This window comes from Rhincodon typus, chromosome 10 (assembly GCF_021869965.1).
Source record: "Rhincodon typus isolate 14 chromosome 10, sRhiTyp1.1, whole genome shotgun sequence".
In the NCBI taxonomy this organism is placed as follows: Eukaryota; Metazoa; Chordata; class Chondrichthyes; order Orectolobiformes; family Rhincodontidae; genus Rhincodon; species Rhincodon typus.
In genome coordinates this window covers 78,134,103-78,151,834 of record NC_063341.1, presented here as the reverse complement: position 1 = coordinate 78,151,834, position 17,732 = coordinate 78,134,103, and the positions used below count along the sequence as shown (strand labels likewise).

The 17,732-nt window shown below is 42.2% G+C and overlaps 1 protein-coding gene across 1 annotated transcript in view; it reads right to left on the bottom strand.

Moving 5' to 3' along the window:
• syde2 (synapse defective 1, Rho GTPase, homolog 2 (C. elegans)) overlaps positions 1-17,732 on the bottom strand; it is a 147,236-nt gene that overhangs the window by 116,845 nt on the left and 12,659 nt on the right. Inside the window, exon 3 of the mRNA XM_048601566.1 lies at positions 15,679-16,383. Coding sequence (XP_048457523.1) covers positions 15,679-16,383 — 705 coding nt within the window. The remainder of the gene's footprint in view (positions 1-15,678; positions 16,384-17,732) is intronic.

Below are 17,732 nucleotides of genomic sequence, written 5' to 3'. Positions count from 1 at the left end.
GCTGCAATGGATCAGCCAGTTGGCATTTCTGGCTGAAGATTGTTGCAAATGCTTCAGCCTTGTCTTTTGCACACATGTGCAAGAATCTTGCATCATTGAGAATGGGAACATTTGTGGTGCCTCCTCCTCCAGTGAATTGTTTAATTGTCCATCACCATTCACAATTGGATGTGGTAGGACTGCAGAGCTTAGATCTGATCCATTTGTTGTGCAATCACTTAGCTCTGTCTACAACTTTGTTCCTTATGCTATTAATCATGCAAGCAGTCCTATTTGGTAGCTTCACCAGGTTGACACCTCATTTTTAGGGATACCTGGTGCTGCACCTGGCATGCACTTCTGCATTGTCCATTGAACTAGGATAGATCCCCTTGCTGATGGTAGTGGTTGAATGGGTATATGCTGGGCCACAAGATTACAGGTTGTGGTGGAGTACAATTCTGCTGCTGTTCACGGCTCACAGTTGCCCAGTCTGGAATTGTTAGATCTGTTGGAAGTGTGTCCTAGTAAGCAGTGGCAATGCCACACAAGTCAATGTGGTTAAATTACAAAACCTAGGTGTAAAGTACAGGCAAATATACAAAAATGAATTTATAAAGGCAATGCCAGAAATGATGTTCCACCCATCAACAAATAATTAACCTGCAGCAATTCTTTTCACTTGGAAGGTGAAGCCTGAGAGGTGATCTAATATAGATTGCAATTTAAGCTAATAATAGGTAGAAAACATAACAAGGAAAAGTCAAGGGTCATCAATAGAAGATAATCACCAGAGAGAAAAAAATATCAAACAGGGAATTCAGAAGCGCCTTCTTTATCCACAGTGGCAAAAATGTGGAACTCTCTAACTCAGCAAATAGCTCAACCAGGCACATTAAAGGGCAAATAAACAAGAGGTTCGATAAGTGTCGGTGCAGGCTTGGAGGCCCAAAGGGCCTGTTCCTGTACTGTAATTTTCTTTGTTCTAAGTGCACGAAGGAGAAAGCAACACAGCGTTATGTCAATGTAGTTTGATGAGGAATAATGGAATGAGACTGAAGTGGAAAATAAACACTGACATGATCCTGTTGGACAGAACGATGTTTCTGTGCTGAAAGTACTACATAAATCAAGTGCCTATCTGTCATCTGAGGAATGTCTGACCTCTCAGCACTATTCTAAAGAGGAGCAACAACATTCTCCCAGCATGCTAGCTAATTTTTGTTCTTCAACCAATGTTACTTGAACAGATTACTTGGCCGCCTATTCAGTACTATGAGCCACTGATGTTCAGAAACTGCTGCTCCCTCACATTACAAAAAAAAGTGGCTACATTGGAAAAGTACTTAATTCGCCATAAACCACTTGGGAATGCATAAGACTCCACATAAAGGCCAGTAGTTACTTTACCAAAAAGATTAATGGCATAACATGTCAGAAGTGATAGTAATAACCATGTGTAAATGGAAGTAAATCAGCAACGTGCTAAAGGCCATGGGATGATGATTTCCTATACAATGATTAAAAAAAAGGTTTGCAGTTTTGAATCACAAAGTTTGCAGGTACAGCAGGTTGTTAGGAAGGCAATGGAATGTTATTGTTTATTGCCAGAGAAATTATGCATAAGAACAGGGATGCTTTACTACACGTGTACAGGGTTTTGGTGAGACCACATCTGAAGTATTAAGTGCAGTTTCAGTCTAGTTACTTAAGAAGGACATAATCGCACTCGCTACAAGCATGTTAAAGAAGGTTCTTCCGAATGATATCTAGGTTCGGGAGAATGTTGCCTTATGACAGAAGGCTAAACAGGTTCAGGCTACATTCACAGAAGTTTAGAAAAATAAGAGATGATCTTATTGAAACATAAATCCTGAACAAACTGGATAGGGTAAATACCAGAAAGAGGTTCCCCATTGTTTGTGACTAGAACTAGAGGACACAATTTAAATAAAATAAAAGGGGTCTCCCATTTCAAATAGAGCTGAGAAGAAATTCTCTCTCTCAGGCTAATGAGTCCATGGAACTCTTCCTCAGAGCGCAGTTGAGGCAGAGTCTTAAATATTTTTAAGGCAGAAATCAACAGGTGCTGACAAACAAGGGAGTCAAATAGTATTGGGATAGACAGGAGTGTGGAGTTGAGGCCACAATCAAATAATCCACTTTGTAAAACTTGAAGCCACCCAAAACTCTGTCGCCTGTGCCCTAACTCTCACTGTCCTGCTTCCCATCACCTATATGGTGCTGACCTCCACTGGCTCCGAGTTAAGCAATGACCCAATTTAAAAATTCTCAATCCCTCAGTGGGCTCACCCTTGTTTCTGCAATCTGCACAAACCTTCATTTTCTGAAGAAGGGTCCCGACCCAAAATGTCAACTTTTCTGCTCCTCTGATGCTGCTTGGCCTGCTCTGTTCCTCCAGCTTCACACTTTGTTATCTCTGGCTCCAGCATCTGCAGTTCTTGCTAGCTCCAAGATATTACGCTCCTCTAATTCTGCATCCCCACTTTAAAATCACACCAATGTTTGTGACTACACTTGCTAATATCTGGGCCCTAAACTCAGGAATTCCCTCTCTAAACCTCTCCAGATCTCTACCTCCAGTTACAAGCTTTTGGCCATTTTTCTTGATATGACCTTATCACCTCTGTCTAATTTAATTTTGTAACCCTAAAAGAACCTTGGAATACTTGAGAGTCACGTCAATGTTATTGATGCTGTAGCGAAGTAGTGCAAGGCTTCTTATTGGATAGTGTTATACAATTTGTGTGAACTTCATAGTGATCTCAATACAGATTCAAATCAGATGTTTACATTCATCAGAATCACTGGGGCCACCTCAACACTTTCTGTATTTATCTGCAATTTGATTACTATGTGACAGCATCTGCATTATCTTAATATTCCAAATTTAATTGCTAGGTGTTCTGCAAATACGTGTAAACAGTCTCAATTCACTCCTGAGCAGCAGAATTTAAGTTTCATCCAGGAACTGCAACATTTGAAATAGTGTTTTGAATGGAACAGAAATAGGAAATTTGCATATCAAAATTTCAAAACAGAAGTGTTCATAACTGTCTTGCTTTTAAAATTCATCCCAGCAATCACAGAAATTGTCCTTGCATATCAGTTTATCAAAATATGTATTTGCATTCCTAAAATTAACATTGTATGCTTAAATGGAGCTTGGGCCACACCTACAACTTCTAATCATTATATATGCATTTATTAGTCAGAGGAGAAGTCCAACAATTTCCTTCTACGATAAGAAAGTCTGCTATTGGCAAAATAAGCCTTATTAATCATGCGTATTTTTCATTTTTACAAATCAGTTGTATGTTTAATCAAAGATAAGCTGGATGCATTTTCAAACCATGTGGTAACTAGCAGTTTTAATGTTCTGGATTTAACTTCATTTTATAACAATTTCATAAAAAAATGTTTTAAATATACAACTGCATAGATTACTAGTAAGCCCCTTTTTCACAAAACTCCCCTCGCAATGCAGAAGTTTTATTGTCAACCTTTTATTTTCATTCCATACAATTCTCTTGGTGACCACACAAACTTCTTTAGATTTTTGTGATAATCCAGTAGTCTACGTGATGAGACTAGCTTTCAATTTCATCTTATGAGTTAACTGAATTTAAATTTCATCAACACAGTATTAACCTGGGCCTCTGGGTTACTAGTCCAACATGGTCTGCCTATATAATGCTGAATGAAAGGAAATGCAGAATTGTGCTCCAGCACAATCTGTAACCCCCACTCAACCATTATCATCAAGCAAGGGGATCAACCCTGGTTGAATGGAGGGTGCAGGAAGGTGTGCCAGGAGCAGCACCAGGCAAAACTAAAAATGAGGTGTCAACCTGGTGAAGCTATCAATCAGGACTACTTGCGTGCCAAACAGCATAAGGAGCAAGTGATACACAGGTATAAGCAATCCCACAACCAATGGACTAGATCTAAGCTCTGCAGTCATCCAACCAAAGAGTGCTAAGTCCTCACTTGTTTGCAATCTGGGAGTGGATTTGACAAGGGAGACACCTTGATCACAGAGACCGGACCAGTGACAAGTTGAATGTCTTCACAGCTATTGAGATCATCACTGGAACGAGATCATGATTTGATGTTAGAGGACCGTTAAGTGAGCTGACCAGCAATTGGTGGATTTTAATGCTGGTTTCAACCTAACACAAATTCGAGGAAAAGCTAACCTAGAGCTACGGCCTCAGTAACTACTTGTGCCTCAGGCCAGGGAGTTCAGAACACTGAGTGCGATGCCGAAAAAGGTGGAGGGAGGACTGCCAGTCAACCAGACATTCTTCGTGAAGCGAGTCCTCTTGGATTGCTGCAGGTTCCATGCAGCAGATGTTTTCTGCCTGCACATTTTCCCAGTTGAGGCTACTTCAATGTGACTTTCAGGAGCGTGAAGCAATGTTCAAGTAGAAAGGAGGTGAGAGCCCCTTCTCCATCTTGGCCAAGGCACCACTGTTCATTCTCCCTACACTGAGGAGCCCAGTTGTGACAATCTATTTGTACAACGCTATGTCCTAGTAGCAGATGTCCTGACCTTCCTAGGAAGGTATGTGCAGCGTGAAGGAGGCAGCTGTGATATGGTGGACCCCTTCAGAATCTGAACCAGCATGCAGCAGGTCAAGATGACCCTGAAGGTGGATGCCAGTGGGAACATCCTCCACCCGCCCTCCAGCTTTGCAATTGGAGGGAGCCAAAACTACCTGACATATGCAGGGCAGCCTAGAGTGTGCCGAACCTGTGGGAGGGTGGGGCACATGGCAGCGGACTGCAACATTACCCTCTGCAGGAACTGCAAACAAGACGGCCTTCTGACTAAGGACTGCAAGGGGTCCAAGAACTGCAACCTCTGTAGGGAAGCAGGCCATCTATACAAGGCCAGTCCAGGGATGGGGGTGCAGGGTAGCGACTTACGCTCAGATGGCCAGATGTGGCAATGTGAGCCATGGACGCCCAGCGGTCAGCAAGGTGCCACCTCCCAGCAAGAAAACTGATACAAGGGGCACCCAGGAGGAACAAGCCGGAGGAGGCGGCCAGTGTGAAGATACAGCAACAACCCAATCTTCACCTGAACAAACAGAGCCAATAGAGGAGGAGGAAACCAAGAAAGCGGGGGAATGGATAACAGTGAGAAACAACCAGAAAAAGAACACACCAGGCCCCAAGCCCCACAGCAAAACAGAAAGAGGCAGCTGTATTATGGCTACACCAGCTCTTCTGACAATGAAAATATGCACAGGGATGGCCATCAACGAAAGGCAGTGCACCATGGTGGGGCCTAGACCCTTCACGTCAGCCTTTCTGCTCCTATGATGCTGCTTGGCCTGCTGTGTTCATCCAGCCCTGCACCTTGTTGTCTCGGATTCTCCAGCATCTGCAGTTCCTAATATCTCTGCACCATGGTGGGGGTTGGGGGGGTGGGGGGTGGTGGGGAGAGCGGGGCCCAGTGAAGCACAACCTCCAGCTCATGAGAATCACAGGATACCCACCATACCACAGCTCCAGACTACTGGGAGCCATGACGCTCTGACAGCCCCTCTGTCAGACTCAGAACTGAACCCTGCTGGCTTTGTTCTCACCTCGACGACACCAGAGCAAATCCATCCCTCCAGGGAAGAACAGAGCAGCTACCTTGTGCAAAGAATGTCCGACAGTTTACCCACACCACAGGGATGCAGGGAATCCCCTAGTGACAAGACCATGGGTGAATAAACATTCAATAACCCTATAAAATTTTAAAATGGGTGTTAGAATTACAAGTATTAACGTGTGCAGTGTTAAATTTACTACTCCGTGTTTCCACGTTGGCTTACCTGGCCAACATCAAAACAGACCTCCCGTTTCTGCAAGAGCATGGGATACCATATCTCAGCAGCTACAGGAGCTGGTCAAGCTAATGGGCCCACATGGGCCTTCGATTTGGTCAGGGGCAATTGATAGTCATTCCTCCGGCCTGGGTAATCTGCTATTAGGAAGTAACTTCACCATCACCGAGGGTCAAGAGGTGGTGGGCGGGTATCTCCTTGTAGCAGATATTACATACAAGAATATTCCCAAGGTGAATTAATGTGTACACCCCCGTGGTACAGGATGAGCAGCTGGCTGTCCTTCGCCAGCTGCCACTGCTACTGGCGACGTCTAGGCTGGAGACTTCAACTGCGCCATCAATGCGGATGGATAATCCGGAAGGGCTGACAATGAACTGGACTCCACATCCAGATTCCTGATGGAAATAGTTAAAGTTGCCAAGCTGAATGACATCTTCAGCATCCCACCTGATGCAGCACAGAGTAGATACACTGGTTGTGGCTACACAGGTCTATTCACTCAAGGATAGATTTCCTATTTGCGTCCTGCATATTCCCAGTCAGATCCACCAATGTCAAAGCCAGTATTCTTCTCTGATCACTGCCTCCTGCTGGCCGCCTGTCACATACAGGATGACCATCGGGCTGGCAAGGCAACTTGGTAGCTAAATTGTTGACCCCAGAAAACACTGGAGGAGCTCAAAAGGAATTACACAGGTTGGAGAACAGTGAAGTCCCTCTGAGTCCCGGGGGGACTGGTGAGAAACAGTCAGGGGAACATCAAGAGGCTCTCTAACCTCAAAGATGTTCAGAAGGTGACAGACAGGTGAGCAAAACTGTCCAAACTCCAGAAAAGCATGCAGAACCTACTCCTGCTGCAGACAATGGGGGTCAATGTCACAAAGAATCTCCAGGAGAAGAGCTAGCAAGCCTCACTCTTTGCCTCAGAGGCCTCCAAAATAATCATTCAATTCATCATTCTGCACCCGCTCCATGATGAGACATGCTCATGTTTCTTCTTCCAGAATGTGCACAAAGAGAGCTCTGTGCTCAGCAGCCTGAAGGAAGATAATGGCTCCGTAACGTCATCTCAGTCTGCCATCCTGAGGATCAGTCGATCCTTTTATGCCAGACTGTATGACACGAAGCCCACAGACAGCAGGGCCTCCCAGTTATTCCTGTTCTCTATCATCATTAGATGACAGCACATGGGAGAGGCTGGACCAGTAGTTATCTCTCAATGAGCTGATGAAGGCACTTAAGTTCTTAGAAAACAATAAAACTCCTGGAAGCAACAGCTTAGCTTACTGGCCGAGTTGTATTCGGCTCTGTGGGGACTTTATTGGCCAGGACCTGCTGGAGGTGTAGGGCAGTATGCTTCTGGCAGGTACCGTAAATGAATCCATGAGGAAAGGTATCATCACCCTCATCTACAAGTGGAAGGGGGAAAGGGAAAAAATTAGAAATTGGCAGCCAATATCATTGCAGAACACAGACAACAAAATCCTGTCTAAGGTCATCGCCAACTCGATCAGGTCTGCTCTGGGATTGGTGATTCACCCCAACCAAACCTGTGCTATACTTGGCAGGACAATCTCAGAGAGCCTCGCGCTCCTCAGGGATACGATTGCCTAGGTACAAGACAGGGGGGTGGACACCTGCCTCCGTTTGGACGTAAAGGCATTCAACAGCTCTCCAAATTGGCTTCAGGGAGGGAGTCTGCAATTGGATCCAACTGTTCTATACCAACACTGTTAACAGTCTCAATCAATGGCCGACCTAACCTCCCGGTCACCGTCCATTTCAACTCCCCACCCCAATTCCCCTTCCTACATGTCAGTCCTCAGCCTCCACCAGTGTCACAGCGACTCGGAATGCAAATTTGAAGAACACCACCTTATCTTCCATCTGGCTGCCCTACAGCCCGGAGAATTCAACATTAAGTTCTCCAATTTCAAATAACCTCCTCACCAATCCTATGCCTCCCCTTCCGCCCCAACACCTCCCTTTCAGCCACCAACTGGATTCACCCTCCCATCGACCAATCAGGCCATGCCTACCACCAGTGTCCACCTATCACCACCTCCACCCCTCCCTCCCTCCATCTGCAGGTCCCCCTACCCCATAACCAGTCCTGTAGAAGGGCAATACCCAAAACATTGACAACTCCTTTGCCTGGCCTGCTGTATTCATCCAGCCTCCTGTTTGTCTACCTTGGATTCCAGCATCTTCAGTTCTTTTTTGTCTCTAACCTTGGATAGACTGGGTCTGTTCTCACTGGAATGCAGGGGGTTGAGGGGCGACCTGACAGAAGTTTATCCATATTCATAATCTTGTAGAGTGGAAAGTATGAGGCTTTTTCCCCCCTTAGAGTGGAGGGGTCAATAACTAGGGGACACAGGTTCAAGGTGCAAGGGGGATGGAGAAGAGTGCAGTTTAAAAAAAATGTGCAAGGCATGTTTTACCACCCAAAGGGTGGTGAGTGCCTGGAACGCACCGCCAGAGGCAGTGATGGAAGCAGACAATAACAGCATTCAAGAAGCACCTGGACGAATACATGAATAGGAAGGGAATAGAGGGATATGGATCATGTAAGTGAAAGACAGTTTTAGTATGGAAGGGCAAAACATGTCAGCGCAGGCTTGGAGGGCCGAATGGCCTGTTCCTGTGCTGTACTGTTCTTTATTCAGTCCTGCCACATCCAGCCATGAATGGCAGTGGACAATTAAACAACACATAGGAAGAGGTGGCTCCACAATTATCCCCATCCTCAAATTATGGAAGAGCCCAGTGCATCACTGCAAAAGTTAAAGCTGAAGCATTCACAGCAATCTTCAGCCAGAAATGCTGAGTGGGTGACCCATCTTGGCCTCTTCCAGTGGTCCCCAGCATTACTGATACTAGTCTTCAGCCAATTCAATTCACTCCACGTGACATCAAGAAACGATGGAGCTACTGGGTACTGAAAAGTCTATGAGCCTGATAATATTCCGGCAATAGTACTGAAGACTTGTGCTCCAGAATGTGCCGTTCCCTTTTCAAACTCTTCTAGTACTGACATCTGACAATGTGGAAAATTGCCCAGGTATGTCCTGGGCATAAAAAGCAGAACAAATCCAACCCAGTCAATTACCACCCCATCAATCTACTCTCGATCATCAGTAAAGTGATGGACGATGTCATCAATAGTGCTTTAAAGCAGTGACTTGGAGACAATAAGGACTGTAGATGCTGGAAGCCAGAGTTAATAGATGTGAAACTGGAAAAGCACAGCATCTGAGGAGCAGAAAAGTCAACATTTCAGGCCAAAACCCTTGTTAGGGATGGGGAGGGGGAGGGGGAGGGGAGACCAGAAGTAAATAGAGGGACGGGGTGGAGCTGGGAGAAGGGTAGGTGAGATGGTGATAGGTGGATGCAGGTAGGGAATTATTGTGATTGGTCAGTGGAAAGGGTGGGGCAGATAGATGAGCAGGAAGTTAGGTCAGGTCAGGGAGATGAGAAGGGGGAGGGGGAGACATGGGTAAGGGGGGGTGGGTAAGGGGGGGGGTGTGTGAATTTTGAAGCTGGTGAAGTCAATATTAAAGGCCATAGCGCTGTAAGCTCCCAAGGCGAAATACAAAACATCAGGAGTTGTTCCTCCAGTTTACGCTTGGTCTCACACTGACAGTGGAGGAGGCCAAGTATGGTAACCTGATCAGTGATGCCCAGTTTGGATTCTGCCAGTGTCACACAGCTCCAGACCTTGTTATAGCCTTGGTTCAAATGTGGACAAAAAAGCCGAATTCCAGAGGTGAGGTGAGAGTGACAGCCCTTGATAACATGGCTACATTCAATCGAGTGTGGCATCAAGCAGCCCTAGCAAAATTGGAATCAATGGGAATCGGAGGAAACCTGTCCGGTAGTTGGAGACATACCTGGCTCATAGGAAGATGGCTATGGTTATCGGAGGTCAGTCATCTCAACTCCAAGACATCTCTTCAGGGAGTTCCCCAGGGTAATGTCCTAGGTTCAACCATCTTCAGTTGCTTCAATGACCTTCCCTTCCTCATAAAGGTCAGAAGTGGGGATGCTTACCGATGACTGTACAATGTTCACCACCATTCGCGATTCTTCAGGTAGTGAAGGAGTCTACATTCAAACGCAACAAGATCTGGGCAACATCCAGGCTTGGGCTGACAAGTGGCAAGTAATATTTGTGCAACACAAATGCAAGGCAATGACCATCCTCAAATAGACAACCTAACCACTGCCCCTTGACATGGTTTTACCACCACTGAATCCCCCATGATCAACATCCTCAGCATTAACATTGACGGACTTGCCACAAACACAGTGGCGACAACAGCAGGTCCGAGGTTAGGAATACTGTGTTGAGTAACTCACCTCCTGACTCCCCAAAGCCTTCCACGATCAATAAGGGCACAAGTCAAGATTGTGATGGAATACTCCCCATTCGCCTGGATGGCTGCAGCTCCAACAACACGAAGCTTGACACCATCCAAGGCAAAGCATCCCATTTGAATAGCACCATGTCCACAAGTATCCATTCTGTCCACTATGGACGCTCAGTAGCAACAGTGTGTACTATCTACATTAGATACAGAAGCCTGAACAAACGCACAAGCAGTCTCAAGAACAGCTTCTTTCTGGCTGTTATCAGACTGTTGAATGGACTCTAGCCTCAAATAATGTAACCTGCAAGCCTTTAAGTCTTTTTGATCTGTACATCCTTTGCTTGCTGTGATCTACCCCATACCACTTGAAAACAAAGCTTTCCACTATATTTCGGTACATGTGACAATAAAAATCAATCGAAACACTGCATTTCAAAGATCCTCAGTCAGCAACTTCCAAATACACCATCTTGAAAGACAGCGGCAGCAGATACATGCTAACACCACCACCTTCAAGTTCCCCTCCAAGCCACTCACCATCCTGACTTGGAAATATAATCACTGCTCCTTCAGTGTCACTGGGTTGAAATCCTGACATTCCCTTCCTAATGGCATTGTGGGTCAACCCACTGTAGGTGGACTGCAGCAGTTCAAGAAGGCAGCTCACCACCACCTTCTCAAGGGCAACTACGAACAGGCCATAAATGCAGGCCAGCCAGCAATGTCCACATCCCACGGTGGAATAATTTTTAAAAAAACAAATATTCAGGCCAGATTCACTGAACAGGTTATCAGCAGTTAGCAGTAATGATGCAGTTGAACTGTCAGTAATAAGTTAATTGGACTTCAGTGTCCCATGCTATTGGAGTGTGCAAGGTAAAGCAACATGTGCCCTTCTAGTCCTGGAATACGTGCAAGTTTAAGGCTTCAAGATCCCAACTGGTTAATGTCTTATAATCTTGATTTCAACAAGGGAGGCTGGATGGAATTTTAAAAATGTCTAGTTTCCTGTTTGACTGCTATTCAAAATCATTTCCACATGACTGTCAAGTGCTCAGCATGGCTGCTTTTAAAGCTACATCCTGTTATCTGATTTCAGTGCACTCTTGACAACAAACACTCCAACCCATCTGTCAAATTAAAACTAACGTACGTCTGCGGGCAAAACAAATTAGCGCTGCATTAATACTAATGAGTTTGCATGTCACTCGATTAAATATATTTTAATTAAAAGACAGCCAGTAGGAGAAAAGTTCAAACTTTTCAGAATGGCAGCAAGGACAGTGTATAAATATTGTACTTCCATTATATTGACTTCATGCTTCACATTCACTATAAGATACTGAAAAGCTCCACAAAATTGGTAAAGATAGTCTGTAAGTGAAATTAATCACAAAGGGACGCAATTCAGAGAAGATACAAATATACCCTGGTATTTTTAAAAACAGATAAACTGCTATTTAAAGAAAACCAGAGAAATATTTAGAACAGTGACTGGCTATCCATGTTTTACGGTCGTTAGTTTTCACATACATATTAGACTTCATTCAAATAGGTTTGTGTGTAATTTATACATATATAGCTTACTGGTATAAAATCCAGCCACAGTGAAACGGAGCAAGGACAAATGTCTCAAATGTGCTATAATGATTCCTGCAGTCAGACTCAAGCAGATGGAAAAGTACCAGATTACATCCTATCATCCTGAATACCGCAACTGTATCCACAGCAAGAAATTGGAGAAGCTATTAACTCTATCAGTGAAGTATACAATATTTTCAATAATGGTGCAAACGAGTACTCGAAATTAGTGCTGTAACTTGTAGTGCTGGGGGGCAGTAATTAGAACTGTCCGCATTCAAGGACCCTTACATGGAGTTGTCTTTAACAGCAGTTAAAATCTCTAATGTTAATTCAGAAAGTGTTAATAGCACAAAACAGCTTTACCATCTATGGAAATTTAAAAGCCAAAGAATAATATTAACAAATCTCTAATACCAAAGGCAAAAATTATCTTTAGCATTATATCCATACCAAAGTTCGGTATGGATATAATGCTAAAGATTATTTATGCCTTGATTTAAATTGCAACACTTGGGGCTTAAATTACCTGACAATGTAGAGATTATTAATTTTTTTTGAATCTGTACAAGCATTCAACGTAAACATAAGTAAATCATAGCACAAATTTGAGACATTTGTCCTTCTTACATGTGTGCATTTGACAACATGCTGCATAAAAGACTGATCCAGAAATTTAGATCCCGGGGGTTAAGGGTATTGGCTTGGATAGAGGATTGGCAGAAAGCCGAGGGTTGGGATAAATGGATCCTTCTGAGTGGTGAACTGTAACCAGTGGGGTGCTGCAAGATTCAGTTCCCAGACCTCAACTATTCACAATTCATATAAATGATCAGCAAGCAGGAACAGAATGTAGCATAGCAAAATTTGTGGAGGATATTAAACTAGGTGGGAAAGCAGGTTGCAATGAGGAGTTAATGAGTTTACAGATGGATATTGATTGGCTAGGAAAATGGGCCAGAATCTGGCAGATGGAGTTTAATGTGGATAAGTGCGAGATCATCCATTTTAGCCAGAAAAATAAAAAAGGGAAAATTATTGTTTAAATAGGAAGCAGATTCAAAGTGCATAAGTGCAAAGAAACAGGTGTGTCCTTGTATATGCATCACAGAAAGTGAGTGTGCAGGCAAATGAAATCTTGGCATCTATTGCAAAAGGACTGAATTATAAAAGTAAAAGAAGTGTTATTACAATTATATAAGGCATTGGTGAGACCACACCTGGAGTACTGTGTCCAGGAGGCAGATCAGAGGAGGTTCACCAGGTTGGTTCCAGGAATGAAAGGGCACTTAGGGCATGTACTCGCTGGAGTTCAGAAGAATGGGATGGATGTAATTGATCTGATTGAGGTATATAAAATGCTAAAGGGGATTGATAAGGTGGATGTTGAACAGATGCTTCCCTTTGTGTGACATAAATAGAGGGTGAGAGGGGATAGTTTCTCCTCATCACAGTTGAGCCTGCTTCTCAGAGAGTTGTGAATCTGTGGAACTTAGTGCCACAGTGCAGTGGAGGAAGAATCAAACAACAGATCCGAGAAGCAAACAGACAAGTGAATGAGCAAAGCTGTGGCAGATGGAGTTCAATGTTAACAAGTTTAAGGTTATCCATTTTGGTCCCAAAAAAGGATAAATAAGGGCACTTTCTAGATGGTATGAAGTTAAATACAGTGGACATTGAAAGAGACTTGAGATTCAGGTGCATAGATCTTTAAAATGTCACAAACAGGTGCAGAAAATAATCAAGGTGGCTAATGGAATGGCTTTTATATCTAGAGGGCTAAGTACAAGAATGCAGAAGTTATACTGCAGTTATACAAAATCCTGGGTAAACTCCATTTGGAGCACTGAGAGATCTGGGCACCACACCTTAAGAAGGATATAATGACCTGGGAGTGAGCACAATGTACAAGAATGATACCTGGACTTCAGGGGTTAAGTTCAGGATAGATTACACAAATTAGGCCTGTCTTCTCTAGAAGTTAGAAGGTTATGGGGTGATCTGATCAAAGTCTTTAAAAAGGTATTGACAGAAAAAGACAGGGTGGATAAAGATAAACTATTTCCACTGGTTAGGGATTCTAGAACTAGGGCCATAGTCTGAAAATGATTGCCAGATTGTTCAGAGATGATGTTAGGAAGCACTTCTTTACAAAGGGTGGTAAAACTCTTCCACAAACGATAGTGGATGCATGTTTAAATCAGAGAAAGATTTTTGTTAAGCAAACGGTATTAAGGGATATAGACCAAAGGATGGTATATATAGTTAAGCCACAGATCAGTCTTGATCTCATTGAATGGTAGAACAGCCTTGCAGGACTGAATGGTCTACTCCTGTTCTTGTGCTCCTATTCCAATTTTAATAGATTTATAAGTATGGTAGACAGAGTATAAAACCATTTTAAAAATCCAAGTAGGATTGACCATACACCTTCACTAGCTTGTATCACCGTTCAATTAGATATTTGCTGATCAATACTTCACGTCTATGTTCCCAGCAAATAAGCAGTTTTTGATTTTTATTTCTGCGAGTACTAAAGATTAGAAAACTAATTCTGGACAGTATCGGCAAACTATCTTGAATAGCGTCAGGGTCCTCTAACCAGCCCCGAAGACATGATCCTGATACACAAGTAGCAAGTACATTATAACATTTCTACTAGCAATCAGTCTGCGATATCACCATATGAAATAATCAAATGTCAAAAAGTAGTTAAAATTGTGAATGAGAAATGAATTTGAGACTGTCAAATCTATTATACTTAAGCCTGGCCAATAATTCATTGCACATAATTACAAATTTTAAAAGGAAAGGATAATCTGCTAACACATTGACAACTTGTCTGAAAATAACATATATGGACTTGGTAATTGAACTAGAGATTATTAGGATGATAATGGAGGATTGAAATTTTAAAAAGAATTATGTTAAACAACTACTCATTTGTGACTACTATTTTGAAAGAAAGGCCATTATGCCTGTCAGATTAATTCTGTGTTAATTCAATTTAACCATCTCAGTTCCATAAGTTGATTAATCATTTGAGAGGTGAGTTTTTAAAAAAAAAGTTTTTCAATAACCTAGCCTCAATACTGTTAGGGAGGAGTGCCAAAAGCGGCTCAACATTACCCCCGAATGGCCTGGTTCTAATTAAGATTCTACGTCTTTGTCCTGGACTTCCACAAGAGGAAAGTTTCTCTCCATCTATCTACCCACCCAATCAAATCCTTTAATCACCTTAAAACAAATCCATTAGATCACCTCTTAAATCTTTACTCAAACTGAAACTAGTTGATGCAACTGTCCTCAATTTAATTCTTTTAACCCAGTACCATGCCAGCAGATCAGCACATCACCCACTCCAAAACCTAATAGCCTGAAGTGCACTGCCAAGTACTCGTGCTTAAAGTAGTCTAATCAGGTTGAAACGTTGCTGCAAGAAACTTGCTTAAATGTTTGTGGTTCATCATTTTGTTCCTACATTGCAGCAATATACATTCGTAGTGCGCAGTTTAACAACGTTTCATGATCAATAACAATGGGAGTTCAATATACCTCTAACATAAAACAGGTTATTGAAAAATTAGCAAATAATAGTCACCGTTACCAAGGCAGTGCTAACATTTCATCAAGAAGCAAAGCAGATTTGCACACAAAGGTGCAAGGATCAAAAAAAAGGACAATTTAAAGAGACATATGCTTCACCCATCTGCCCAAGCGCAAACTTGATGCTTACAATGCCTAAAACAAACTTTAAACTTACAAAGAGCAATTCTAATTAAAATTTAGTGAACTTAAGAATAATTTACAGAAAATACTTCAAAAAAGTGAACTTCACTGGACTATACAATTCCTGTGACACAATACAAACAGCTTACCTGAAGCTGAAGGCCTGTGGACACAGATCTCCTCCATATTCACCCCACTCTTAAACTTGCACACACATATCTGCCTATGCAGCTGCCCACTGTTTGTGGAATTTGTAGAATTCACAGAATTTCTCTGATTCACATCATTCACTGGAACTACCTGGTATTCCTGCACATTTTCAGAACAATTTTCAGAGGTCCCCAAGATAATTGGTCCCTGAATCAAATCACCAGCAGGTAATAAACATTGCTTCATCTGCAAGCTACTGATTGGGTTATCAATTTTAGCCACAGAAATCTTAAGGGCAACTGGAAGTTTCATATGTGATAGATCAACTTCTTCATCTTCTGGAATAGGATTGTACCATATTTCCCCTTCATCATCTGCATCATTTTCTTCATTATGATTCAGAGTGTTCTCTTCAACATGCTTTGGATCATTTTGTCGGATATGTTCTCTTGGCAGAATTGCAGGCTGCTGCTTGCTTTCATGTAAGGGACTTGGACTACTTGCATGATTTGTTAGCTCTACTGTTACAGAAGGATTAGTTTCTTCACTTGAGTGAGGGTTGACAGTGCACTGTTGCAGCCAGTTTCGTTTTTTGGACACCGTAATGTTGTTTATGTGTGGCCTGTGATTGTTGAGTTCAGTAGCATCAGTAACTTTCAATTCTGTCTTGATAATGGAAGGAGCATGAATACTTTCAGTGAAGTCTTTATTGGGAAGAAAAAAAGGAAAAGCTTATCAGTTTTGCAGGAAACAAAGGCACATCCAGATACAATAAAGTTCTATTAAACTTCTCAGAAAGATGAATTCCAAACTTTGCAATTCATAAGTTAACAAAATACGATTTAATTTCAGTAACCAAAGTGTCTGAGCACTGTATGGAATTAGATTTGCCAATAGCTACAGGCTCAATTGCATTCAACTAAAACAGTATAGAGATATCACTTTCAAAATATTTACTTTTACAATTATTACATACTTATGGAAGTTCACACTTCAAATGTGAATCTGTCTAGTTTTACAATTCTTGCAATCCTTGGAATTATAAATCAATCCTATACATTGGGCACCATCTAGAGATCATAATTACCATCTTCAAAATTGAAATTCACATTAAGATCCGAAGTGCATATCCACTTTGAGACATGAAAGCCAGTGTTATTCTACAAATAGTTCAAGTGGCTAAATCTTGTCCTATAGCAAGAAAATAGCAGATGTGAAATAGTTAAAAGAAAACCACCAGTATAAGCTATTTCTTGAAAAGTCTGGACCACGCCATAATCGATCCTTAATAAGTTTAACTGTAACTGTGTTATCCATATTTAGCCTGGAACCAGTACTCAAGTCTTCTAATCTTTGGGTTAAAACTCTGCAATTTAACATGAAAATAACATGTCCACTTGCTCCTTGCAAAACAGGCAACGCAGACTGCCATGCTGTTCGAGTGTAAACACAGCCAAACACTTTAGCAGAAGATGTGTTTACTACCAGCCTCCAGTCGTGGCTGGACATACTGCATAATATTGCCTTTAGGCAAATACTTTCACAGGAATGCAGCGGTCACAAAACACGCAAGCACTGCAACATGCTGGTATATTGCTACTTTTCAGGGACTATAAATAATGAGCATGTTTGTACTTGCACTACATTCCAACAGAAGTCAGATAACAGATTCAACTGGTTGTTGATTGTTTCTCAATGCTGATAGTATCAGGTAAGTTTTGCTAACAACTTACTTTAGAAATTAACTCAAAACTGAACCACTTTTCAACTGGAAACATCCTTTAAAAAGTGCATGGTACCTCATTAGGGATGGCATGCTTTTCATTCACATACATGTCTGAACGCATCAACTATGAAACAAGCACATTTTATAGTACTAAACATTTTATTCATAATCAAACTTGTTACTTAACATCAGCAAATTCACATACAAAATTACATAATTTCTATATGCTCGCCCAAATTCTATTTAAATGCTCAAACAGTCCTACTTTCTGTTATAAGACATTGACCTCGGGGAGAAGACACATTTAGATCACATTTTTCAGGATCA